At 56.8% G+C, this 24,713-nt stretch overlaps 1 protein-coding gene across 21 annotated transcripts; it reads left to right on the top strand.

Annotated features, from left to right (window-relative positions):
* The first annotated feature begins 94 nt into the window (after positions 1-94).
* On the top strand, positions 95-23,313 carry SLX4 (SLX4 structure-specific endonuclease subunit). 21 transcript variants are annotated; one of them, XR_014840942.1, is made up of 16 exons: positions 95-120; positions 2,314-2,446; positions 2,953-3,349; positions 5,226-5,447; positions 8,004-8,193; positions 9,171-9,383; positions 11,520-11,728; positions 11,853-12,175; positions 12,682-12,919; positions 13,317-13,405; positions 14,310-14,456; positions 15,090-15,259; positions 16,103-19,223; positions 19,918-20,854; positions 21,401-21,817; positions 22,215-23,313. XR_014840942.1 is itself a non-coding variant. In XM_021088081.2 (16 exons), exons 3-16 carry the CDS (start codon positions 3,007-3,009, stop codon positions 22,627-22,629), a joined length of 5,337 nt encoding a protein of 1,778 aa, XP_020943740.2. In that variant the 5' UTR covers positions 95-204; positions 2,314-2,446; positions 2,953-3,006; the 3' UTR covers positions 22,630-23,313. The 21 variants fall into 21 exon arrangements, 15 of the variants coding, with proteins under 15 accessions (XP_020943740.2, XP_084873913.1, XP_084873908.1 ...); XM_021088081.2 differs by having other exon boundaries at positions 95-204; positions 16,103-18,363; positions 20,755-20,854; XM_085017787.1 differs by having other exon boundaries at positions 95-204; positions 16,103-18,363; positions 20,758-20,854.
* Positions 23,314-24,713: the final 1,400 nt, after the last annotated feature.

Raw genomic sequence — 24,713 nt, forward strand, 5'->3', positions numbered from 1 at the left:
TGGGAAGCGAGCCCGCGGGTCGCCCAGCGCCTGCGCAAACGCAATTCTCCGCGCGATGCCCAGTGGCGCATGCGCAGGCGCGCGGGTCTCCGTTGAGAAGGTGCTGCGGCGGCGCCGGAGGTAGGAGGAGTCGGGCTTGGGGCCGGGAGTCTACACCCGGGAGAGCAGGTCCCACTGCTTTGGGCCTTTCCTTCTCTCCTGAAGGTGAAGAACCTTTCTCGCCCGCCGTTAAATGCGGTTAGAGGCAGGAGCCGCGCTTGGGTGGAGGGGGCCAGGGCATCCTAAACGGAAGAGGGGAGGGGTACCGGATAACTATGGGGTCACGACCCGGAGGTCCGTCGGGCGATCGGGATTCGCTGTCTACCTTTATAGGCGCCAGAGTCCTTCGCAGCCCTTTTCCAGGGGACAGCCCGTGTGTCACTGGGTTGAGGGAAGCGGGGGTCCGCCCGCACCTGCCCCATTCATTCTTTCCGCGTCTGTGGCACGCCTGCCGCTGTAGGTACAAAGCTGTCTCAGACCTCTGGAAACCTGCGCTCTCCTTCAGTAGATACTGAGTGAGCACTGTATAGAAGCACTGTTTTAGACTAGTATTTTCAGAGTCGGAGATTCAAAGCAGTGTGGAGGGCAGAGTCTACTCTAGCGATCACATCCAACCGTTTGCTTAGCCTGACGTTCCAGACGCTCGGACACGATTCTCTGCTTCTCCCTGCAGCCTTCTCTCCTGCCACTCTTTTTCGCTCCTGATTGTACCAAACTCAGCAGTTAGGTAATTCAACAGATAATTGTCTAGCACTTATTCCAAGCCCGGCACCTTGTCAGCCAAAGAGACTATGAAATAAAGATAAGCATGTGCTCCCTGAAGTTTTGAGCTTAGTAGGGGACAGATAAGTAAATGAACAAAAAAATATAAGAGGCGATGCCCTGGAACCACACTGCCTGGATTTGATCCCAGCCCTGCCACTTGAAAAGCTGTGAGAACCTGAGCCCATTCTTTATTCTTGTGCCTGGTTCCTTGCTGTAAAGACAGGATGACAGGTATTCCCTGGTGGCTCAGCTGCTTAAGGATCTGGCATTGTCATTGGTGTGGCTCCGGTCGCTGCTGTGGTTCGGGTTCAATCCCTGGCCCACAGACTTCCTCATGCTGCGGTGGAGCCGAAAGGAGGGATGACAATAGATTCTCCCAGCAGGGTTGTTGTATGTATTAAGCTAGACTTGTAAAGCACCTGAGACTGCTGCCTGGCCACTCAGTAAGCTTTCAATAAGTCTATTACATATTATTATACCTGCTGATAAATGCCATTGAGAAAGTGATGTGCAATGATAAGAAATAATGATATCCTCTCTGGGAGCAAAGAGGACACAGTTAGTTTATCTTTTTCCATTAGATAAAGAATGAGGACAGGCTTCTCTAAGGAGATGGAAGATGCAAATGAGCTAGCCATGCCAAGTAGATTTTAGGCCTAGCTCTGGAAGACTAGGTGATTAACTGGATTACTTAGACAGTGGAAATTGCATCGTAGCATTTGAAATGAACTTTCTGCCATTGGGTTATTCAGTGTTGATTTGTGAACTCCCCTAAACTGTGCCAGTATAAATAAGCATGCCCATAGGGACCAATCTTTGCATATGGGCAGCATACTAGCTCTGAGCCAGGACAGTTGCTGGGGTGACAGGATGGAGAAAAGCAACCTTTTTCTGATTTGGAAAAACTGGGGGCATCAGTGAAGGAAGAGCCTTTTGTATCTTCCTGAGTGTTCAGGTGTCCATTCCCTCGCTCTCATTATATTGCTTGCTGATAGAGCCTCTGAGCTGGAGGCCTTGGACCAGCATGGGCCTAAGAGATAGTTTTTTCTGGTTTGGGGGGTCATCTTGTTTGTGTGATGACTCTTCATAGGATTCATTCCCCAGGTTTCAGTAAAAACTATACTCTTCAAAGTTGCACAGATTTTTCTGCCTGTGGAAGGAGAAGCTTTGACAGGTTTCTGGATCCCTCTCCCCTGTCATGTTGGGGTCCCCTATAGGATGATTAGTCAGTGTTAACCAGGCTAGAGCTGAGTATTTGACAGGGGATTGTTAACCTGAAGACTTTCCCTATACCCCACATGCTCTTGTACCTTCCTGGAAGAAATAGCATAAAGTGACAACATCTAATTACACCTTTTTTTTTTTTTTTTGGCCTTACCGGTGGAAGTTCCTGGGCCAGGGATCAAACCCAAACCACATCAATAACCACAGCAGTGACACTGCCAGATCCTTATCCCTTTGACCCACCAGGGAACTCCAAATTACACAGATGCTTTTGGTTTTCCACAGGTGAAAAATTGAACACATGTGCTTTATCAATACGGAGATCTTGGCGAACCTCCTGAGCACCAAAGTCACATGTATTCTATCTCAGAGGCATCTCCTGGATGAGAGAACCTCTCAGATGTGAACTTTAATAGAGGTAAGCTTTAAACATGCTGTTTAACCCAGGTTCCACTTGAAGACATTTTATTATTTTTTAAAAATTTATTTATTTTTTTGTCTTTTTTTGCCATTTCTTGGGACTCTCCCACGGCATATGGAGGTTCCCAGGCTAGGGATGGAATCAGAGCTGTAGCTGCCAGCCTACGCCAGAGCCACAGCAACGCGGGACCCGAGCCGCATCTGCGGCCTACACCACAGCTCATAGCAACGCTGGATCTGTTAACCCACTGAGCAAGGCCAGGGATTGAACCTGCAGCCTCATGGATCCTAGTCGGATTCGTTAACCACTGCGCCACGACGGGAACTCCTTGAAGACATTTTAAATCATCATGGAGGGTGGACACTACTTTTTGCTCAATTGTGCAAACTCTCCAGGTACCTCGGTGAGAAGTACACAGAAACCATAATGAAGCTGCGGGTGTGAACAAGGCCTGGCTAAGCTCATACTCAGGGTCACTTTCTCTTCTGTGTATGCGCCCCCAGATTGACCCTTACTCCTCTGAGGACCAGTGTGAAAGCCTTAAAACCCGTCAGAGGATGGATGATTCAGACGACGACTTTAAGGAACTCTGTGCCAGCTTCTACCAAAGGGTGAAAAAGAATGGCCCCAAGGAAGTGTCGGGGGAAAGGAGGACCCAAAAAGCCTCAAACAGCAGCCAGATTAGAAGCAAACTGAAAGGGACCAAACCAACTGCTTCCAGGAGCAAAACCCTGCAAGGCCCTGCCGAGAGGAAAACTCAGTCTGGCAGCCGGGTCCCCAGGACTCAAAAGCAAGGGGCACCCAAGCAGCCACAGAGTCAACCAGCTCCCCCTGAGAATGGGGAGGGAGGTGTGTGTGCCTCTGCTGTACACCGAGACAGCGCGTGGAGCGCCCAGACAGGTAACCCGCCAGAACCACCGCCAGAACATTTCCAGAGAGGAAACTGGAGGTGATGTGTCCTGTTTTAGACCAGGGGGCAGAAAACGTTCTGAAAAAAGGCCTGCTAGTAAGTTTTGTTTTGGCCTTGCAGACTGTATGGTCTCTCTCACAAACTGCTCAACGTGCTAGATGGTATGTAATGGAAGGGGCCGTGTTCCAGCAAAACTTCACGTACAAAAATAGGCAGTCAGCCCGAGGACCACAGTTTGCTGGCTCTTGTTTTAAACCATAGTCATAGAAAATATAACTCCGTGTGAATTTTCTACGTCATATGTTAGGAGCCCCCGGCTCTTTCAGTTTCCCATTGATGTTGCCATCATGCATTTGACATGAGTTAGACCAGCGTGAAAAGAATACTGTTTCTTTCTTTTTCTTGACTTCATCCCAAAGTGGGTAAGCTGCAGTAGGCTGGCCATTCCAGTTAGGCTGCTGAGGAGGTAGCACAGGGATGCCGTGTAGGTTTGAGTCCCAGGAGAACTTTCTGGTCTGTCTTTTCTCCTCCAAACACTTCTATTCTTTTTTTTGGTTTGTCTGTTTAAAGCTGCTTTCTTCTGCTGTCCTCGGTGTATTGATCCATATGCTGAGCATACACTCTTCATGCAGAACTGAAACCCAGCCCTGCACACACCGTACACACCAGACCTCCTGAGTTCTGTTTCTATATTTTTCTCACCTTCACTTCCTGATCTGAAATAATTTTTTTTTTCATGTTTTACAGTTTTATTGAAGTATAGTTGATTTACATTGTTGCAAAAATCTCTGCTGTGCCCCAGGGTGATTCATTGTCCCTGTACACACATCCGTTCTCTTTCAGGTTCCTTTCCCACGTAGATGATCACAGAATATCGGGTACAGTTCTCTGCGCTACACAGAAGGTCCCCATTTGCCAGTCATTCCACAGACCCCAGTGTGCATATGCCAATCCCAAACCCCCAGTCCATTCCCCCCACCCCCAAACCTGTCCGCTTTGGTAACCATAAGGTTTTCCAAAGTCTGCACGTCTGTTTCTGTTCTGCACATAAGTTCATTTGTATCCTTTTTTAGTTCCACATGTAGTGATTTTTTTTTTTCATGTAGAAACAGATCTATTTGAACAAGCTGATTGGCAACTCTTGGCACATTGGTTTCAGTTTGATTTCTTGCCTGAAATAATATTTTTTACCTCTGTGGTCAGCATGACCTCCCGGTGCAGTGGAGATAAAGACTCAGCTTGCAGAGAGGCTGCTGGAAGACTTTAGTCATGTTGCTGAATGAAACCTTATAGGTCCTTCATGCTCCCTTTGAGATTCTAGCGAAAGCTAAATATGATGTCCCCCCGAAACCACCCCCAACATACCTGCAAAGCTGACATACAACTTGGGGGGTTTTGTAGATCCCCCCAGAGGTCTTCTGCAGACACCGAGTTAAAGGAGAACTTCTGACCTAGAAAGATAGGTGTTTACCATTAATATTTCTTTAATAAAAGCTTTATAGAGATGCAGTTCACACTGTATAAAACCCACCCTTTCAAGGGTGCGTTCAGTTCAGTGACTTTAGTGTATTCACAGAGTGGTGCAACCATCACCACCACCTAATTTTAGGACATTTTCACCACCTCAGAATTAAGCCCCGTGCTCATAAGCAGTCACTCCCCACTGCCCCTCCTGTCACAGATGTTTGTGACCGGTGTATTTATATCACCAGCCAGGGAGGTTGCCAACAGACAGCACTATTCATACTTGAGAGAGAAAGCTAAACTAGTCAGTAAAGGACCCCTTTGACACCTGAGGGCTAACCTTTGGCGAGGAGTCTTCGGGGCCTAGCTAGAACTGATGTGTGTGCTTGTTCTCCTTGCCAGAGGCTCCTGGCAGCAGCTCGCAGCCCCCTCCTCCCTGTCTGACTGCAATGGTGCCAAGTCCCTCCAAACCCCGGGCCGCAGAGCTGGTGCTACAGCGAATGCAGCAGTTCAAGAGAGTAGACCCCGAGCGTTTGAAACATGCCTCAGCAGGGTGCTCCCTCGAGGCCACACCTGAGGAAGACGACCCAAAGGGCCCTCGAGAGGCGGTGACGGCGGGGAACGGTATGACCGAGTCTCCTGTCTCCCCAACCAGGACAGGCTCGCACTCTGGAGGAGGGGAGTCGGGAAGGATCCTGCGCACTGCGTCTCTGCCGGGGTCAGGCTCTCTGCCCGGCTCCCCCTCCGCCGCTTTGCAAAGTCTGCCGAGAATAGAAGGTCCCTTGGGCCATTTCCCACTTACCTTCTTTGATGAGATACCTCTTCCACTTTTGGGGGGGATTTTAAATTTGACCTTTTTGTCTTTTCTAGGGCCGCACCCACAGCATATGGAGGTTCCCAGGCCAGGGGTCTATTTGGAGCTGTAGCCTCGGCCTACACCACAGCCATAGCAACGCAGGATCCTTAACCCACTGAGCAAGGCCAGGGATTGAACCCGCAACCTCATGGTTCCTCGTCGGATTCGTTAATCACTGAGCCATGAACAGGAACTCCTGCCACACTTTTTAAATGTCTCTATAAACAGGTGTTTCTTCTGTACCGTTTGGAAGAAAGCTGTAGATATCATGACACGCGCCCCTCAATTCTCCCACATAATCACACCACCACAAACACAGCTGACTCCCTGGCACTGCCTGGTGGCCAGTCCGCATGCAGTTTCCCCAGCTGTCCCCAGGAGAGCTTCCGTAGCTGCCTTCTTTCTCTTTCTGAACAAGGATTCATCACACACCACATCCAGCTGTGGCTCGGGGTTTCTCTGGTCAGACTCCAGAACAATCCCCTTGTCTTGCCCTTGTTTGTTCACGACATCAACTTCTCAAAAAGTCCAGGATTGGCATTCCCATTATGGCTCAGCAGAAACAAATCTGACTAGTATCCATGAGGGCAGGTTTGACCCCTGGCCTTGCCTAGTGGGTTAAGGATCCTGCGTTGCCGTGAGCTGTGGTGCAGGTTGCAGATGCGGCTCGGACCCTGTGTTGCTGTGGCTGTGATGTAGGCTGGCAGCTGCAGCTCCGATTTCACCCCTATTCTGGGAACCTCCATATGCCACGGGTGCAGCCCTAAAAAGATGAAAAAGACCAGGATTGACAGAACATTGTAAATCAACTATAATGGGAAAAAAAAACTAAAAAAAAAAGTCCAGGACATCCGTCCTTTAAAATTCCCACTTCCTGGGCTTGCTTGTTTCCTCCTGGTGTCACGTAAGCCCTTCTTGCAGGGTAGTGCCCTGTCCTGCACATCCCAATGCCCAGGAGACTCACAGTGTCAGGCGGTGCTACTCTTTATCCTCTAAACAAGAGGAATCCTCCTCCCTGTGAAAATACAAGGAAAAGAAAGAGGAAGAAACCATATCGCCAGACCCACAGCTGGTAAATGCTCAGCCTCTTGCTGCTGTGCTTGCAGATTTTACCTCAGGATTACTGAGGATCCTCAGGCGACCCCCAAGGTTCACACAGGTGACAGCAGTGTGACATCTGCCATGGAGTCAGTCCTCAGGCCACCAAGGGGTACAGAGGCGTCACCCAGCCAGTGCGTGAGCCCAGCACCAGGCTTCCATGCCACCCAGTTGTTCCCATAAACCTTCCCATCACACCCAGTAATACTCAGGAAAGAGAAACCACTTATTTGTGTTTTTTCGGGGTGGGGGGTTGTTTCTTTTTTTGCTTTTTAGGGCTGCACCCACAGCATAAGGAGGTTCCCAGGCGAGGGGTCCAATCAGAGCTACAGCTGCTGGTCTACACCACAGCCACAGCCATGCAGGATCCAAGCCACGTCTGTGACCTGCACCACAGCTCATGGCAACGCCAGGTCCTTAACCCACTGAGTGAGGCAAGGGATCGAACTCAAAACCTCATGATTCCTAGTCAGATTCATTTCCTCTGCGCCACAACAGCAACTCCCATTTATTTGTTTTTTTTTTTTTAATGTACATATATATATATACATAGATAGGACCAAAATGAAGTATGCTGCTTTTACAAAGTTCTCAGGGCATATCCCTTGTGAGTGTCAAAGGTCTGCTCCAGCAACGTCAGGTGCAACAGAGGGCCGCCGCAGTGGGCACGGCCACTTGGGAGCCACCTCACGATCAGAATCAGTCCATCCTCTGCTGATGCTGAGAAGAGGCCTCTGCTTTTTATATCGAGTGCGGCACCTCACTCTGAGCTGGTCGAGCTTTGAAGAGAAACCTTAATAGGCTGGTTGGGACTGGAGCCCTGCTGACCGGGAATGCTCGGGTTGCTGACTTGAGCAGAAACAGGAAGTGAAAGGCAAGGCAAGTTTTTCAGGACCTTGATGCTCAGAGGCTGGTCCTGGACCAGCAGCAGCAGCTCTGCCTTGCAGGTGTCAGAATGCAGACTCTGAGGCTCCACCGAGACCACCCAAGTGCCAGCCTGCGGACCTGCATTTTGCGAGCTTCCTGGAGGTCCTTATGCTGTTAAAGTTCTGAGGACCACCTCCCTGCCCCCACCCCGCCCCACTGCCTAGTGTCAGGACTTCCAGACGGGGCTGCACCTGCGGCTGAGCAGTGCTGGGTCTGCCTTCCTCACGCTCCGCCTGGTGTCTGTGTTCCAAGAGGTCTGAGGAGGAGCGGTCCTCACGGGTCCCTGTGCTTCTCCACAGGGTCTGGGCCTGGGCTCCCTGCCACAGACAGCAACACTGCTGTGCCCCTGATCCTCCAGCAGGAGTTTGGGCAGGAACCGGCACCTACACGAGATGACAGCCTGGAGGACAAGGGGTTGTTCTTTTGCCAGATCTGTCAAAAGAATCTCTCGGCCATGAACGTGACACGGAGGGAGCAGCATGTGAACCGGTAGGAGCAGCCTGGCCATCACCCGTCTGTGGCCACCTCTCCCATGGTTGTGACCAGCCTCGGGCCCCTGGGCTGTGGTGGGAATCTTGAGACACTCTGGTGTGACAGCAGCACCTCAGTGTTGGTGTGAAGCTAAAATTGCTTCTCTTTGGAGTTCCCATCGTGGCACAGCGGAAATGAATCCGACTCGTAGCCATGAGGATGCGGGTTTGATCCCTGGCCTCACTCAGTGGGTTAAGGACCCGGCGTTGCTGTGAGCCGTGGTGTGGGTCGCAGACGAGGCTCGGATATGGTTGCTATGGCTGTGGTGCAGGCCGGCAGCTACAGCTCCCATTCAACCCCTCCGTCAGGGAACTTCCATATGCTGTGAACAGTGCAGCTGTGTTACTTAGTGTATTCACAGAGTTGTGCAGCCATCACCCCCAAAATAGCAGGCCCATTAACAGGCACCCCCATTTCCCTCTTTTTCTCAGCCACTGGCAACCACTAACCTGCTGTCTGTCTCTGTGGATTTGCTTGTTCCGGACATAAGCGGACTCACAACATGTGGCCTTTGTGTCTGGCTTCCTTCGCTCAGCAGAGCGTTTTCAGGGTCCGCCCGTCCGTGCTTTTTTCCTTTGGGGGTCGGATGACACTCCACTGTCTGGAGGGGCTTCGTCTTGCTTATCCATTCGCCCACTTGTGGACCTGTGGGTTGTCTCCTCCTGGATCTGCCTGAGGACCTCCTCAGCTGGTGGGGTATCCACTCCGGAGCGGAGCTGCGGGTCACACGGTGCCTCTGATACACCCTTGCTTTCCTCAGACGCTGCTGCTAACAGAAGCCTAAGTTCAGTGTCTGAGGCGGAGGGCAGGCTGCCTGGAGGGAAAGGGCAGGCTGCCTGGAGGGAAGGCACCTTGGCCCGTGCTGTGCGTCGTGGATCCAGAGCAGGATCCACCCCCAGGGGGGCGGGGCTTCTACCTTTACTGTCTTCCTCCAGGTGCCTGGATGAGGCTGAAAAGGCCCTGAGGCCGTCCGTACCTCAGGTGCCCGAGTGCCCGATCTGTGGCAAGCCGTTCCTCCGCCCGAAGAGCCGGCTCAGCCACCTGAAGCAGTGTGCCGCGAGGATGGAGGTTGGCCCGCAGCTCCTGCTCCAGGCCGTGCGGCTGCAGACAGCTCAGCCTGAGGGGGCCTCCAGCACGCCCGCGCCAAGGTGAGTCAGGGGCAAAGAAGAAACGTACTCTGACTGGTTTAAAAAAGCCTGTGGAAGTGCTGGAGGCCAGCAGCTCTCTGCTTCTGAAGATGAAACATCTCAGGAGGAAACCGGGCCTAGGCTTCACAGGAACTGGGGAGGAGAGAGAGCTCCATCCTCGGAGGCTTTGAAAGGGACCCGTTGGATTGGACTGGTTTCCTCAAGGTCCTTCCCCACAGGCTGAGCAGCTAGGAATTCGGCGGTTTTCCTCCCCGTGCCCACTGTGGGTGGGGGGCAGCATGGCTTCCAGCTCAGTGTAGTCCGATTTTCATACCATTAATTTAAGACTACTCAGCATAGGAATTCCTGTCGTGGCTCAGTGGTTAACGAATCCCACTAGGAACCATAAGGTTGCAGGTTCAATCCCTGGCCTTGCTCAGTGGGTTAGGGATCCGGCGTTGCCGTGAGCTGTGGTGTAGGTCGCAGACACGGCTCAGATCCCGAGTTGCTGTGACTGTGGCCTAGGCCGGTGGCTACAGCTCCAACTGGACCCCTAGCCTGGGGACCTCCATATGCCACGGGAGCAACCCAAGAAATGGCAAAAAGACAAAAAAAAAAAAAAAGATTTCTCAGCACAGTTCAACTTGGTGAGACAGAAGCTTAAGCCTTTTAAATTTGCATGAAATAAATGCTTAAGTGTTTAAATAGAAGGCCTTGCTGATAACCAGAAACAAGTGCTCTGTGTGCAAACCATGGCACATGTGGCAGAGGGTGACTTCCCTCCACATTGCCCCTTGCACTGCGGACGCCAGAGTAGGCCCCAGTGGTACAGGGAGCAAAGTAGCGCTGGCCCTGGCCTGCTGTAGGTTCTGGACTTCCTTCCTTCATCAGCTCTCGAGGGCAAAGTGCAGGCCGAGGGCGGTGGCTGTTGGCTCCGGCCATTGCCCTTCAGGCAGGTGATTTGAGTGGCGCCAGTGCTGACACTGGGGTGGGCAAGGGGCCGTTCTTAGCTGCACACCTGTCCGTGTTTTAGCCCATCAGCATTAGCCTTGGAGAATCAGAGCATCAAGGGCTCAGATGTTACCTAAACCATTGCTGCCCTTTTGGCAGGACTAGACTAAAGCTACCTGCTCATAAAAAAAAAAAAAAAAAAAAAAATCTGTTTTTTAAATACCTCCAAGAAGTGAGACAAGATGTGTGTGGGTCCTTCCGGAAGGTTGTTGGAGTAGAAAACCACAGCACGCCACCCTCACTGAGACTTTAAGCCTCGCCTAGCCGGCAGCCAGGCTGGGGCGTTTCAACTCTGGGGTGGTTAGAGCTCCCCCACCAGGGCACATGTGCTGGTCAGAGCAGCCTGCTCACGCCTGCAGCCCTCTGCCCAGGCCCTGGCCGCCGGACCCTGAGGTGCAGCCTGCAAAGCTGCCAGCAGGGCCACCAGCAGGGCCTGATGGGGTTGGCTCCTTCCTGTCGCACAGGCTTTGGTGGTCATGCAGGGTCCCAGGAGTCTGGAGCTTAGACCCCTGAGGTGACCCCTGCGATTCTGGTGCCACCCCCAGGCCAGGGGAGCCAGAGTGCTTCCCAGGAGGCCGGCCCCGCAGTGCAGGGAAGGTGGGCCTGGGTTTGTGCCCTCCCCCGTCTGCCCGGCCTCTTGGGATTCACCGCAGCCAGAAAACCCTTTAAGTAACCTCCTCCAACCCAGATGAGATGCCACACGTTGACCTCTGGGTCGGCTGACCCTGGTGGAGGCCTGGGCCCCTGCAGGAGGGAGAGATCCTTGCATGGCCGGGACTGCCTACGAGGCATCTGAGGTGTGGCTGGGCAGCCGTGGGTGGGATCCAGGGAGCTGACTGGGAGCCAGTGCTGACTCTACTGGAAGGTGGCGGCCACGTCTCGGGTGCGCCCCGAGGACCCAGCTGGGCAGCGTCACCCAGGAGGACCCAGACCTGCCATGTCAGGACTGCGTTGAACTTTCCGTCCAGGATCACGAGCCTACGTGAGGCACAGAGTGAGCGCAGTGACTGAGCCCAGAGGCCGCTGATGCTTCTGTCTGCCCAGGCCACACTTATCCCCCCAGGAGAAGGGGTGCAGCTCCTTCTCAGCACAGGAAGTGCTCACACCTCTCGCCTCACTCACCTTTCCATCTGGCTGTCTCTGAAGCCTCGGCAGTCCCCTCGGAGGTCTGAAGCGGAAGGGAGCCGCCACCAAGAAGGAGCCACGGAAGAGGCGGAAGGTCGCTGAGCCCGAAGCGCCGTCTGAGGACCTGCTGGTGGCCATGGCTCTGTCTCGGTCCGAGATGGAGCGCGAGGCTGTGCCGGCGGCACTCAGACTGGGAAGCGCTTTTTCTGTGAAGATGAGACCGGGAGCAGGTAGGTACCCGCGGCCGAGAGCGGGGCCGGGGGAGCCTGGCCCCCCCCCCCCCCGGCAGCAGCTAGAAGTGCTGCTGGCGGGCTTGGTGGGGAGGACAGCTCCGTGTCGCCTGGTTATCTCTAGAGAAGAAGAGTCGCAAGAAGAAGGCGCCCGTCTCCCCACCGCGGTTGTTGCTCCAGGACGCGGAGACGGCGGGCAGGCAGCTGGAGGAGCGCGTGGCGCGACTCTTGGCGGAGGAGGAGGAGGCGGCCGAGTGCGCCAGCACGCCGCCACTTCCCGCCAGCCGACTCTTACGGAGGCTGGAAGAGGGCAGCGGCCGTCTGCGACCGCCCGGGAGAAGGCAGAACTTTCTGTGGGAGGGCAGCGCCCTGACCGGGGCCTGGGCTCTGGAATCCTTCTACACCGAGAGCCTGGTCCCCACCCTGGTGCCTCCGAGGCCCGCAGAGGTGCGCTCCCGCCTGGCACTCACTCGCTCGCCATCTGGGGGTGGGCTTGCGGGGGAAGGGTGGCGGCTTGGGGATGGAAACCTCAGGTTTCACTGGCGGGGGAAGAAGCGCGGTTGTCACCTAGCGTGTCCTCTGCAGCTAGACGGCTCCCCTGGTAAGAACAGGGAGGCCCGCTGGCTCCCCATGTATGTGCTCCTGGAGAGTCTGTTTAAAATGCAGAGGCCCAGGTCCTGCTCCCAGGGCTCGCACTGTCTACCTGCAGCGGGGCCTGGGCACCAGGCCGGCCTGACATGGGTGGTCCGGAATCAGTACTCACCTGCTCGAAGCAATTTTGACCACACAGGAGGGACCCTTCTGCAGACGTGGAGGCCACAGACATGTCCTCTGTCATGACAGGGGAGCCTGCTGATGGGTGGTAATGGTGAAAAGCTTCCCCAGCCTGCTCTGGGCTGAGGCTGGCACCCTTGGGCACACTCTCACGCTGGCGCTCTGACTTCTTTCAAAAGCTCGCACAGGAGCCCACGCTGCCCCCGGTGCTGCCTGATCCACCAGAGCCGGGCCCACGAACACCACCTGCTGTGCACAGTGCCCGCCCTGGGGGCCACAGCCCCAGCGACCCAGCACCCTCCGCCAGCCAGAGGGAGCACCAGGCCCTGCAGGACCTCCTGGACCTGGCAGGAGAGGGGCTGAGTGCCAGCCCGCAGCCCTGCAGTGGGGGCCTGGCTGGCACAGGAGGGGAAGCAGGTAAGACACTGGCCCTCTGGGCTCCCCTTCCTGGGATGGAGGCTGTAACAGGCCAGTCCTCCTGGTGCCGTGACAGCCGCTCAGACCCGACATCCCCGCTCATCCCCTGTGACGGGGAGAATGTAGGGTCTGTAGGTACTTCCATTTTCCCTCCAAGGTGAAGGTGATTAGGTGAGTCTGCAAAGGTCCTTCAGCTTTGACCCAGGACAGGGCCTTCCGCAGAGCGGGTGGGCTTGTGGGCTTGTTTCTGTCCCATGCACCTCTGGTGGGAGGGCTGGGGGTGTGCGGGCAGCTCGCCTGCGGTGCCCGCGGCCTTGGGTCAGTGGGCGATGTGATTTCCTGGTGGTTGATGTTGCCAGGAGGTGCTGTTCTTTTAAGCTGTGACTCCTTCTTTCAGGGATGGACTTGTCACCTGGCGGCCTTCCGCTGACTGGGTTTGTCCTGCCAGCCAAGGAGAAGCACGCAGAGAGGGGCGGCCAGGCTTCGGTAAGGGTGTCTGGTCCCCTGCCCTGCGGCCTTGGCTGCGGTGCTTGTCCCGTGTTCAGTGCGGCCAGCTCACTGCCAGCCTCTGGGCCCTCGCATGAGCCCACGGGTCCTCTTGATGGCCCTGGAGCTGAGCCAAGCGCATGCCCACGGGAGCCTCCTATTCCCGGGGCTCTGCCATGAGGCCTTTGTCCCTTTTGTCATTGAACTCTGGGGGCACGTTGGTACCCGGGCCCAGCAGCCTGCCCTGTCCTGGGGCCCAGGGGTGCACCCCTGCCCCGAGAGGGCACCTCCTGCAGCCGGTGGCCCCGCACGCTTGTCTCTGGATGCTCCGTTCCCTCGTTGAGGCCTTGAGGTGCCCTCCCGAGGGCGAGTCCTGCACGCCTCCGGCCAACCGCCCTGTTCTGTGTCATGGCGGAGGAGCAGAAGCTAGGTTCTCCCTCGAGTGGATGTCGTCCTGTTAGGCCATCACCATCAGCCACTCTTCTCACCAAGGTCTCCCTGGAGATGTGGCACCTGTCACGGAGGGGACAGGGAGCTTGAGGCCGGCCCCACGGCCGCATGGGCTCGGGTGCCGTGCGTTAGCATCAAGCTGGGCCGGTAGTCACCCTGCACACCGACTGGCACACGAAGCACTCAGCGGCCGCTAGTGCTGTCACCCCCTTCTGATGAGGTCGCCAGTGCCAGGCCTCTCCGCCGGCTGGGCCTCCCGTTTAGGCCAGGGAACTCGTCGTGATAGAGAATTTGAGAGGGAACAGGGTTGGCCATTCTGAGGCTTAGCCTCTCAGAGGTGGAGCTGACGCCGGGCCTTGGGAGCAACTCGAGGGCTTGCCGCCCGCACACCCTCAGTTGGGCACCTGCACAGCTAGGCGGGCGGCACATGGAAGTGGTTCTCCTCTTGTTTCAGCTCTCCCTCGGTTTGCTGGTGGCTGACTTTGGTGCCATGGTGAACAACCCACACCTGAGCGACATCCAGTTTCAGACGGACAGCGGCGAGGTGCTTTATGCCCACAAGTTCGTGCTTTATGCCCGATGCCCACTTCTCATGCAGCACGTGAGTGCGTGGCCCGACTGCCCCTCCCTCCCCTCCTCCCCTCTCCCCGCTCCCGCTCTCCCTCTCTCCCCCTGCCCCTTCTCTGCCTGGCCTCTCCCGTCCTACCGCCCCCTCAGCTCCCCTGATCTCAGCCTCCCCCGCCCCCCACTGCTTCTTTCTCTGCTGCCATCCAGGCCATGCCTCCATGGAGACGACATGCAGCTCTATGCGCAGATGGACCTCAGAATTGGGAGACATCAGATTTCTTGTTCCGCTGAATAAAACTGTTTCCCCCCAGAGTTGTTTCCTTACAACATTTGCATGATTGTAAAGTTTTTAAATCAGCCTCTCTAAGGCTGAGCTGCTGCAACATTTCTGTGCCATCTTTCATTTGACTTAAACATCACGTTGCAGGAATCCAGAAAACTGCTGTCAGTCTCATCAGAAAGGTCTCATGCCTTTGATGCATCTGTCAAGAGGGGACTCACTGGGTTCTGGAGCATCTGTCACTGATTTGATTTTGGAGACAGGTTTTGAGGCCTAACCTGCAGAATCTGCATCCTGCAAAATGGAGCAGCACAGGCGAACGCCCGTCCTGGCTCCCAGGTCATGGCTGTCCAGTCAGGACAACTTCTGCGTGTGTTTCTCCCTCAGGTAAACAGTGAAGGCTTCTTCGCCTCAGAAGATGGTGACGTGAGGGCCCAGCGTGTCCTGCTGAGTGACGTCAGCACTGAGGCCGCCTGCGTGTTCCTGCATTACCTCTACACCGCGGACGCCGCCCTGCCCCCGTGGCTGGCCCCTGACCTGAGCTCTCTGGCCCACAGGTCTGGACTGTTCTTTCCGTTTATGGCTCTGACATTAACTGACAGGGATCCTCTGGTCGATGGCCCGTGGGAGGGTCAAGGCTGGCTCCTTCCTGTCCCTTCTGACGCCAAGTGTGGGCTTGGTGGTGACCTTGAACAGGGTGTACTCACTGGAAGTCTGGCCAGAGCAGGAGAGGCGAGTCCTGGCTTCAGCTTCCTGGGTGTGATGAGCGGGCGGTCCCAGCCTCAGCCCCCAAACGCTCTTGCTCCTGGGTGGTTTTGCCACCAGAGCTGAATAGCTGCCCCTTCCCAAGCCGCAGAAAGCGGAAGTGAGGAAATGCTTGGTCTAAGTCCCATGAATTTGCACCTGCCAGTTTGTCCACACCAGTATCTCAGGATGGGTGGCAGGTGGCTCAGCAGAGAAAAGGTGTTTCGACTCCTCTCGGGGCTTAAGGGCCTCTGGGGTGAAGCCGTGTTCATCCCTCAGGCACCTCCTTGGGCAGGAGGGGCTCAGCCTCTGGGGCCTCAGACGTACAATCAGACCCCAGATCCGTCGATCGGGTGGCAGGCTGGCCGCCCCGTCTGCTCAGTCACAGTGCTTTGGGGGTCCCGTCCCGCCGCATCTCTCCTGCCTGTGATCCTCCCCCAGCCACGCGGGGCCTGTGCAGCAGTTAGTCACCCTCCTTAAAGGCTCACAAGTCTGTTCCTAGAACTGAGTGGCCTGGGGCGTTGCTGGGCCTGAACACAGGCACCGTCTCTGTGGGGGAGCGGGCACCAGGCTGGGTGAGTCACGGTTGCCCTCCCCATGAGGACTCCGGCACCACCTCTGCGCAGGCGGGGTGACGTGTGCGTTTCCTGTTGCAGGTTTGGTGTGAGTGAGCTTGTCCACCTGTGCGAACAGGTGCCTGTGGGGCCGGACTCTGGGGGCGAACAGAGGAAGGAGCAGGAGGAAGGGGATTGTGAGAGCAGAGGGGAGACTTTCCGGGAACTCCTGCGGTCCATGTGGCGGGGCGAGGAGGGAGCAGAGGCTCTGTCGAAATCTGAGGGCTGCGAAGAAGACGACACAGAAGAGGTGAATGAGGAGGAGATGGAAGAAATCTATGAATTCGCAGCTACTCAGCGAACGCGGCTCCAAGCGGGGAAAGCTCCAGAGGTGGAGGAAGAAGCTGAGCAGCTGCAGGAGGAAGCCCCTGCTTCTGCGGGAATCCTTGGGAGCACTGAGGATAAAGAAGAGTCAGAAAGCGCAGAACAAATGGCTTCATCTGGGCAAGGAAGAGATGAGGCCCCAGCCCCACGGAAGAACGTGAGAGAGGCCACACGCCTGCCTCTCAGGGACCCGGCTGTGGGCAGGGAGGAGAGCGCGGAGGCCCCAGAGGAAGGCCTGGGCCATTCCCACTGCCCCGGCCCTGCCCAGGGCCAGGCAGACAGGGGGGACAGCACCCCTCTGTGCTCAGTCGATGCTGCTGCTGCTGCTGCTGCTGCTGCTGCTGAGCAGCCGTCTTCCTCCCCTCACGCCGACAGCCCTGAGCCATCCCGGAGGACGAGCGATCGCCAGGAGGGAGACGGCTCCGTCTGGGAACTGGGGGTGGACAGTTCCCATCCCCCTGCCCACCAGCAGGCACCCCCTTTGTGCTCACACTTCGTCCCATCACAGCCCCCTCGGGGCAGGAGTCCCCATCGGCCACACCCTCTGCACACCAGTGCCCTGTGCCTGCCAGCACCCCAGCTCCTGGGCACACCTCCCAGGGCGCCCTCCTCGAGCTCACCACCCAAGACGAGCGGGGTCAGAAGCCTCCCCCCGCCACCTGAGGACCCAGGCCGGGAAGACGAGGGATGTGAGTCCGTGTTGGAACACAGAGGTAAAGAGGTCCTGCTCTCCCCAGAAAAGTCTCCATGTGCGGACCCAACCCAGGCCAAACCTGGCTGTTCGAGTGCCAAGTCTCACGACTCTCTGTCCAGCGTGAACAGGGAAGATGAGATCATCCTTTTACTGGATTCAGATGAAGAGCTGGAACTAGAGCAGACCAGAAGAACGTCAGTTTTGAAAGGACCCCCAGAAGGAAGGAAAGTTCTAGAAGTCAGCACCAAGTCCTCCGAGCTGTTTCCCATCATTGATGTTGATGAGGATCAGGAACCTTCCCAAAGCCCCCCCGGGAGAGAGGCCACGCTGCAGTGGGAGGTGGAAGGGCTGCTGGGGAACCGGGGCTCAGTGGGGGGCAGAAGGACCCCGCAGCTGTTTGGTGACCCCCAGAGCAGCAGCGACGAGGACAGCACCACGGACTCCTCGTGGCTGGTGCCTGCCACGCCGCTGGCCAGCAAGAGCCGAGACTGTTCCTCACAAACCCGGATCACGGGCCTCAGATCCAGGTCTTCAGCAGACCCAACGGCTCGGCCCAAGCCCAGCGCCCGCGCGGAGAACAGGCGTGACCCGGAAGCCACGCCAAAGTTTTCTGTCATCGTGCCCCAGACATCCTCACGCCTCGGCCCGGTTGCTCCCGGAAGCCCTGGCAGCAGAAGGCAGGTCTGCAGAAGCCCGTCCAGTCCTCACCCCCGACGTCACCAGCCCTTTTCTCCTCTGGCTCCCTGTCCCCTCACGGGAGGCCTCGCTGATGTCACCGGGCGGTTCCAGAGGAGCCTGCCACCTGTACCCAGCCCGGCAGGTCAGGCCCCAGCCAGTGAAGTGGTGGAGGTTGAGGACAGTGACGATGAGCAGGAGGTGGCCTCCCGGCAGGTGAACAGCAGCCCCCTGCTGGAGTGCGACCCCCCAATGCCAGCGGATGAGTGGTGTTGGCACGTCGAGCCCCTGTCCCCAATTCCGATTGACCACCTGAACCTCGAGCGGACCGGCCCGCTGAGCACCAGCAGCCCCAGCAGTCAGGCAAGGGGGGCCCCGGACAGCCGTGGCTGCCACTCTCTGGCTGCACCGATGGCTACCACCCCGCTCCGCACTGGCCGAAGGAAGTCTCATGAGAAGTCCCCTGGGGCCGGCTCCCCTGGGGGCAGCAGGCTGAGCTTTCTGAATTCAGCTCTGTGGGACGACTGGGACGGAGAAGAACAGAAGTCCCCACAGGGCCTTCCTCTGGCCCAGCCGCCGCCCAGCAAGTCGTGGGAGTTGCAGACGCCAAGTGAGTAGCAGGAGGGCCTTTGTCTCTGGGAGGGTTGTAAGGGCCGACGATGCTGGAAGGCCTGCTGGCTGCGGCGAGCCCTCCCCCTGCCCACCTGGCCCCTCGCCACGGCCGGAGGTTGCCTGGGATCAGACAGACAGCTCTCGGTCAGTAAGTCAGGGCTCCCCAAGCCCGCCTGCACCCTGCGGCTCGCCCAGCACTGGCTCAGGCTCCCAGAGAACCGACCCAGCCCCGAGCGGCTGTGACAGGCCCCTCTGGTGCACGGGAAGAGCAGGCACACGCGGTTCCTCCAAAAGCCAAACGTGGAATGTCGTGATTCCCAGGCGATTCCACTCCTACCCACACACACACACTCCAAGGGACTGAGAGCAGAACCCAGGCTGGTTCTGCGCCGGAACGTTCACAGCGCAGTCAGTCAAGAGACGGAAACAACCCACGCGTCCATCGGCTGGTAAGTGAAGCGTGGTCTGTGCACGTGGTGGATTCGTTCCGCCTCAGGAGGAGGAAGCAGTGACACAGCTACAGCGTGGGTGACTCGAAAACATGACCCACAGTGAACAAAGCCAGATGCAAAGGCCCCACACGGCGCAATTCCTCACGTGCAACGTCCAGGTAGACACGTCTATAGAGACACGAAGGAGAGGAGTGACCGCCAAGGGCGAGGCGGGAGGACCGGGAGTGACAGGTGTCACGGAGCTTCCCCTGGGCGTGTAGTTTCCTCTGGGGGATGAAACTACGGAGGTGCTGGGTGCAGAGCACTGAGTGAGCAGCGTTGTGAGTGCTACGGAACTGTTCACTTTCAGGTTGTTAATGTGAATTTCATCTCAATTAAAAAAAAAGTTCCCCATGTGGTCCAGCAGGTTCCTTAACCCAACTAGTATCCTTGAGGACGAGGGTTCAATCCCTGGCCTCGCTCAGTGGGTTAAGGATCCAGCGTTGCTGCAAGCTATGGCGTGGGTCATAGATGGAGCATGGATCCTGCCTGGCTGTGGCCTAGGCCAGCAGATGCAGCTCCAATTCAACCCCTAGCCTGGGAACTTCCATATGCTGCAGGTGCAGTGGTAAAAGAAAGAGGAAAACAGATGTGGCCAGTGTGGGAGGTCTGCACGCAGCTCATCCTTCCTTACCCGCCCCTGTGGTAGAGAGAAACCGCTCCCGGCTCAGTTCAGCCACGGGGAGAATCAGGACCCCCGGGACTGGTACCCTCCCCTTGAGATGCTGCTGCCTACGGCCACACAGAAGGGGAAGGCTAGTGGCTAGTGACAGGGAAGCATTTGCTTGTGATCACGGATCTGCCTATTATCTGTCCTTTCATTTTCTCCCAAAATCTTAGACCAACTGGGCGTCACTGACCAGTGCGTTCATCATTAGAATCACCTGGAGAGCTGCTGCTTTTTTTTTTTTTTTCGGTCTTTAGGGCTGCACCTGTGGCATATGGAGATTCCCAGGCTAGGAGTCAAATCAGAGCCGCAGCTGCTGGTCTACACCACAGCCACAGCGACAAGGGATCCAAGCCGCATTTTCAACCTGCACCACAGTTCACAGCAATGCCAGATCCTTAACCCACTGAGCAAGGTTAGGGATCAAACCAGCGTCCTCATGGATGCTAGTCAGATTCGTTTCCACTGAGCCATGACGGGAACTCCCTGGAGAGCTTCTTAAAACACACATGGCTGGGCTCTACCCCAGTGTGACCAAGAATTTGCATTTCTAACGGATTCCCAGGTGGGCTGTGAGAACCACTGCAGGAGACCTGAGACCAGGGCCTCAGAGTCTGAGGGGAGACTCATGGGGGTGACAAACTCTAAAATTATGAGAAGAATCTTGGGCATTTTTCAGGTGACAGAGCCTGCTGTCTTCATTATTGTCTCAAAGGACGCCAGGCTCATAAAAAGGAAAAGAACTAAAGTCTGTATATACCTAACGTGTCGCATTTGTCTTCAAAACACTGGTTTTTTAAAACAATAACAGCAGTGAGATGTTACTCACATACCATAACATTCAGCCTTTCAAATGTACAATTCAGCAAGTTCTTAGTACAGTATTCTGCAGCTTCACCGCTAATTCTGGGATGGTTCCATCACCCCCAGAGAAACCCCATACCCATCAGCAGTCGCCCCCACTGCCCGCCCCTTCACCCCGGCCCCTGGCAGCCGCTAGCCGGCTCTTGAGCGCATCACAGCAGCGTCAGCCTGCAGGAGCCTGAGGCCCTACCGTGTGCCGCATGATGCGTTCCGACAGGAAGACATGGTTCCAGAGTCAGATGATGAGGGGTGGACATCACTGCCCTCCGGGAGCAAGTGCAGCGTGTGCCTGGTGACAATGTCAGGGTCACAAGAAGCCAAGTCAGGTCCCTTGTGCTGAAATCTGTGTTCCTTTTGTTCTACCCAGAAGGTGCTAATCGGAAGAACTTGCCCCCGAAAGTGCCCATAACCCCACTGCCAAGGTATTCCCTCATGGAGACCCCAGAGCTGAGGAAAGAACTGGATAGGTTGGTATTACCCTGGAAAGTCTGCTCGTAAGTGGACCCTCACCCTGCACACATGTGCCAGGCTTAGCAAGGCCAGCCCAGAAGGATCGCCCCAGGGTGCCACCCTGAGCTCTGGTGGCAGGAGCCAGGGCGCCGTGTGACTGCCAGCCCTCCATATCCTGTTGCCCAAATGACCCAGGGCCCAGCCAAGAAAGGACACCCCCAGGTCACCCATCAGGTGACAGGTGTCCTCATGCCAGGGGACGGGGACGGGACACTTGCCCTAACAGTCTAGTGTGGAGCCCTGATTCTGTAAAAGAACATCGAAACTACCACATTCCCCGGACTGCTCTGTCCACCTCGGGCACTGGGGAGGTCTGGCCACCGGCACCATCGGAAATGGAGAATGGCCCTTCTGGAATATTCCCGAGTCAGCTCAGAGGACATGTGGGACACTGACCTCTGAAGGCTCCTAAGTCAGGCACTGAAGATCCATTTACACAAAGCCATTTAGTTTAATTGGTTGCTGTTTGCTCTTTGCTCAAGTTCTCCTGTCTTCCCGTTCAGATTTGGGGTCCGCCCTCTGCCCAAACGCCAGATGGTTCTGAAACTGAAGGAGATATTCCAGTACACTCACCAGACGCTGCCGTCAGACTCTGAGGACGAGGGCCAGTCCTCGCGGATGCCCTTGGAAGCTCCCTGCAGCCAGACTCTCACCACCAGGACCTCCAAGGCTTCTGGGGTAGCTGGCCACACCCCCCTGGAGGCCACTTCTGGCCCCATCCCCCAAAGATCCAAGGGACCAGCTAAGACCAAGGGCCTCCAACATCCAAAGCAGCAGCCCGGTGGCAGCGTGCCCGGCCTGAGCATGTCACCAGCCAAGAAGGGGCCTCTAGGCCCTGATAGTGATGCCCAGCTCCCAGCCTCTCAGGAATCCACAGCCAGCTCCGTGGACAGCAGTGACAGCTCCTGCCGCTCACAAAGGTACCCCCATGGAAGGACAGGGCCAGTGGCTTCGTAGGTCCTCCTGCCTGAAAGTTGGCCTAAGTGAGGCCTGAAGTTCCATGTTCAGAAATCCCAGTTGCCTTCTGGGTTTGGACAGGAACCCAGGTGGGGTTCAAGGGCACAGCCCCCATGGGCCTCCCTCACCCTCGCCCACAGGGCGCTCCCTTACATGGGGCCAGCCTGCCCTGCTGCCCTCGGCAGGAGATTCCGGCTGAGGGCGCTGTCCTGCTCAGGCTGGTGGCTAGAGCGCGGGGCACACAGCTGCTGGGCTCACAGGGACACAGAGACATGCCCTTCCCCCCTGCAGAGGTGCCTGGTCTCAGGTAGGGGATGGAGAGAAGGGGGTCACGAGATGTTTCCGTCTGGTTCTTTGCAGTTCTTCCTGTGAGTCTGGGGCGGCTCTGGAGTCTGCAGGAGATGAGGAGAGCGAGGAGGGGGTCAGTGCTTCTCAGGCGGCCGACCAGGCAGCGGCCACAGAAGAGGCGGTGAGGCGATGCATCCGCTCCAGACCGGCCCTCTACCGCAAGGTCCTGCTGTACCAGCCCTTCGAGCTGGCGGAGCTGCAGGCCGAGCTGAAGCAGCAGGGCATCCACGTGGCCACGGGGAAGCTGCTGGACTTCCTGGACGCCCACTGCATCACTTTCACCACGGCCGCCGCCCGCAAAGAGAAGCTTGGGAGGAAGAGACGGCAGCCTCTGGGCAAGAAGAGGGGGCGCAGAGCCGGCCAGCCCGGGCCCCCCTCCACTCCCCCGGCCGTCAGTAGCCCGCAAGGGTCTGCACCCCCTCAGTGAGCCAGGCCCCCACGGGGCTCTGGGCCCTGGGACCACACCCGCTGCCACTGGGGGACAGCATGGACGTGGGTGGGCTTCCTCTCAACTTCCTTTCCCGGAGTGGCCTGGGGAGCATGTTGCCCGCTGGATTCAGGGCCCCCGGCCCCTCCCTCCATCAGTGCCCACAGCTCGTCTGCTTTTAACCCGTGGGGCCCCGTGTGTTTCAGGAGCGTGCTGGGCCGCCAGCTGGCCAGGCGGGGCCAGATTCGCCCGCATCTCAGAACTCTGTCCACCAGTCACCTGTGTCTGTGTTCTGAGACGGACATCTGGTCCAGCCTGCCCACCCGTGTTCTTCCCGGCACTTGGGCCGCAAGCCCAGCCTCCACCAGCAGCCCAGGTGTCCATAGGCCCTGCATTGCCAGGCCCCAGGTGCTCCGCTGGCCCAGCTGTTCTGCCCGGGTACCTGTCATCGTCACCAGCAGTCTGCAAACTGGACAGTACAGAATGCTCAGCACGGCTCTGAAGCCCCCAAAATAAGTATGTTCTTCGTTAACTGGTGTGGGTTGCAGGTGCCTGTGGAGCACAGGTAAGGGCCAGAAAGGAAGAAATTTTGGGTCTCTGCGTCCTTGTGAATGTGTTGTGTTTTAAATACAGTGCAGTCCGTTTTATATGATGTGCAATAAAAACCAAAAGCCTTTATAAAAACCTTCTAGATGCTACCCTCTAGAATAACAACGAGGGAAACAAGCCACGGGGAGGGGACCCACAGCTCCCCTCGGCCCCCACAGCTCCCCTCAGCCCCCACACCAAGTCTGCAGAAGTCCTGCTGCTCCTCCTTCCTCTGGTTCGTAGAGGACAAATGTCCATTCATTCCTTCACCCACACGTCTGTCCACCCACACAGCCTCAGTGACGAGCCCTCGCTGGGCGCCGAGCCCCCTCTGCACTCTGGGAGAGGCCCAAGGCCGAGCAGCATTACCTGGGTGTGTTACCTGCAGGCCAGGCCACCCACCCCCACAGAGGCAGAATCTGCATTTTAACAGGACGAGTCTGGGAAGCCTGCGCAGGGCCCTGTGGAGAGAAAGTAGGGACAGTCCAGTGCTTCCTGTTGTCCAGCAGAGCAGACGGCCCAGGCTGGCCTGGCCTGTGCCAGCTGCAAGGGTCAGTGCTCAAGGGGGCCAGAGGGACAGCTTTCCTGGAAGAGTGGGTTTTTGGGGAGTTCCTGTTGTGGCTCAGCAGGTTACGAACCCAACTCGTGTCAGGATGTGGATGTGGATTTGATCCCTGGCCTCGCTCAGAGGGTTAAGGATCCAGCATTGGTGTTGCCGCGAGCTGTGGTGTAGGTCGAAGATGTGGCTTGGATCCCACATTGCTGTGGCTACGGTGTAGACAAGCAGCTGCAGCTCCAATTCGACACCTAGCCTGGGAACTTGCATATGCGTGAGTGCAGCCCCACAAAGCGAAAAAGAAAAGAGAAAAGAGGGGGTTTGTGAGGCCTCGAGTGTGCAGCACCCAGGGAGGTGAAATGGGGCATCCTGAACTTGTGTGTCCCGATTCCTGACCTGGAGGGAACCCGGCCCTCCCCGTGTGCTGCCCAGGGGGAGCCAGGACTCGGGTCACACCCTAAGACAGATGCCCCTTCGATCAGACTGAAGATGGTCTGATCTTCGGTCTGGCCTATTCTAGAAGCTACCATGTGTTTCTTGTACGAAGGGCTTGATGCCCCCTCCCCTTGGTCTGGGCTGTTTAAGGGAAATGAGATGAAGTTAGAAAGGGAGGTCGGAGTTCCCGTCGTGGCTCAGTGGTTAACGAACCCAACTAGTATCCATGAGGACACAGGTTCAATCTCTGGCCTCGCTCACTAGGTTAAGAATCCTGTCTCGCCATGGGCTGTGGCACAAGCTGACAGTTATAGCTCCAATTCCACCCCTCGCCTGGGAACCTCAATATGCCAAGGATGTGGCTGCTCACCTGGCTTCCCTGGCTTGTGGTGGAGACGGTGCAGCCTTGGGTGCACTCCCTGGAGAGAAGCCTGGGAGCCCTTGCTCCCCTGAAGGCGTCCCAGACTCCCAGAACGGTGATGAGGTGTTGGGCGAGTGGTTAAAG

Source organism: Sus scrofa, chromosome 3, assembly GCF_054392235.1.
Source record: "Sus scrofa isolate SSC_HxYL_T2T_F1_AM1 chromosome 3, Sscrofa_HxYL_maternal_Yorkshire_Landrace_v2.0, whole genome shotgun sequence".
Lineage (NCBI taxonomy): Eukaryota > Metazoa > Chordata > Mammalia > Artiodactyla > Suidae > Sus > Sus scrofa.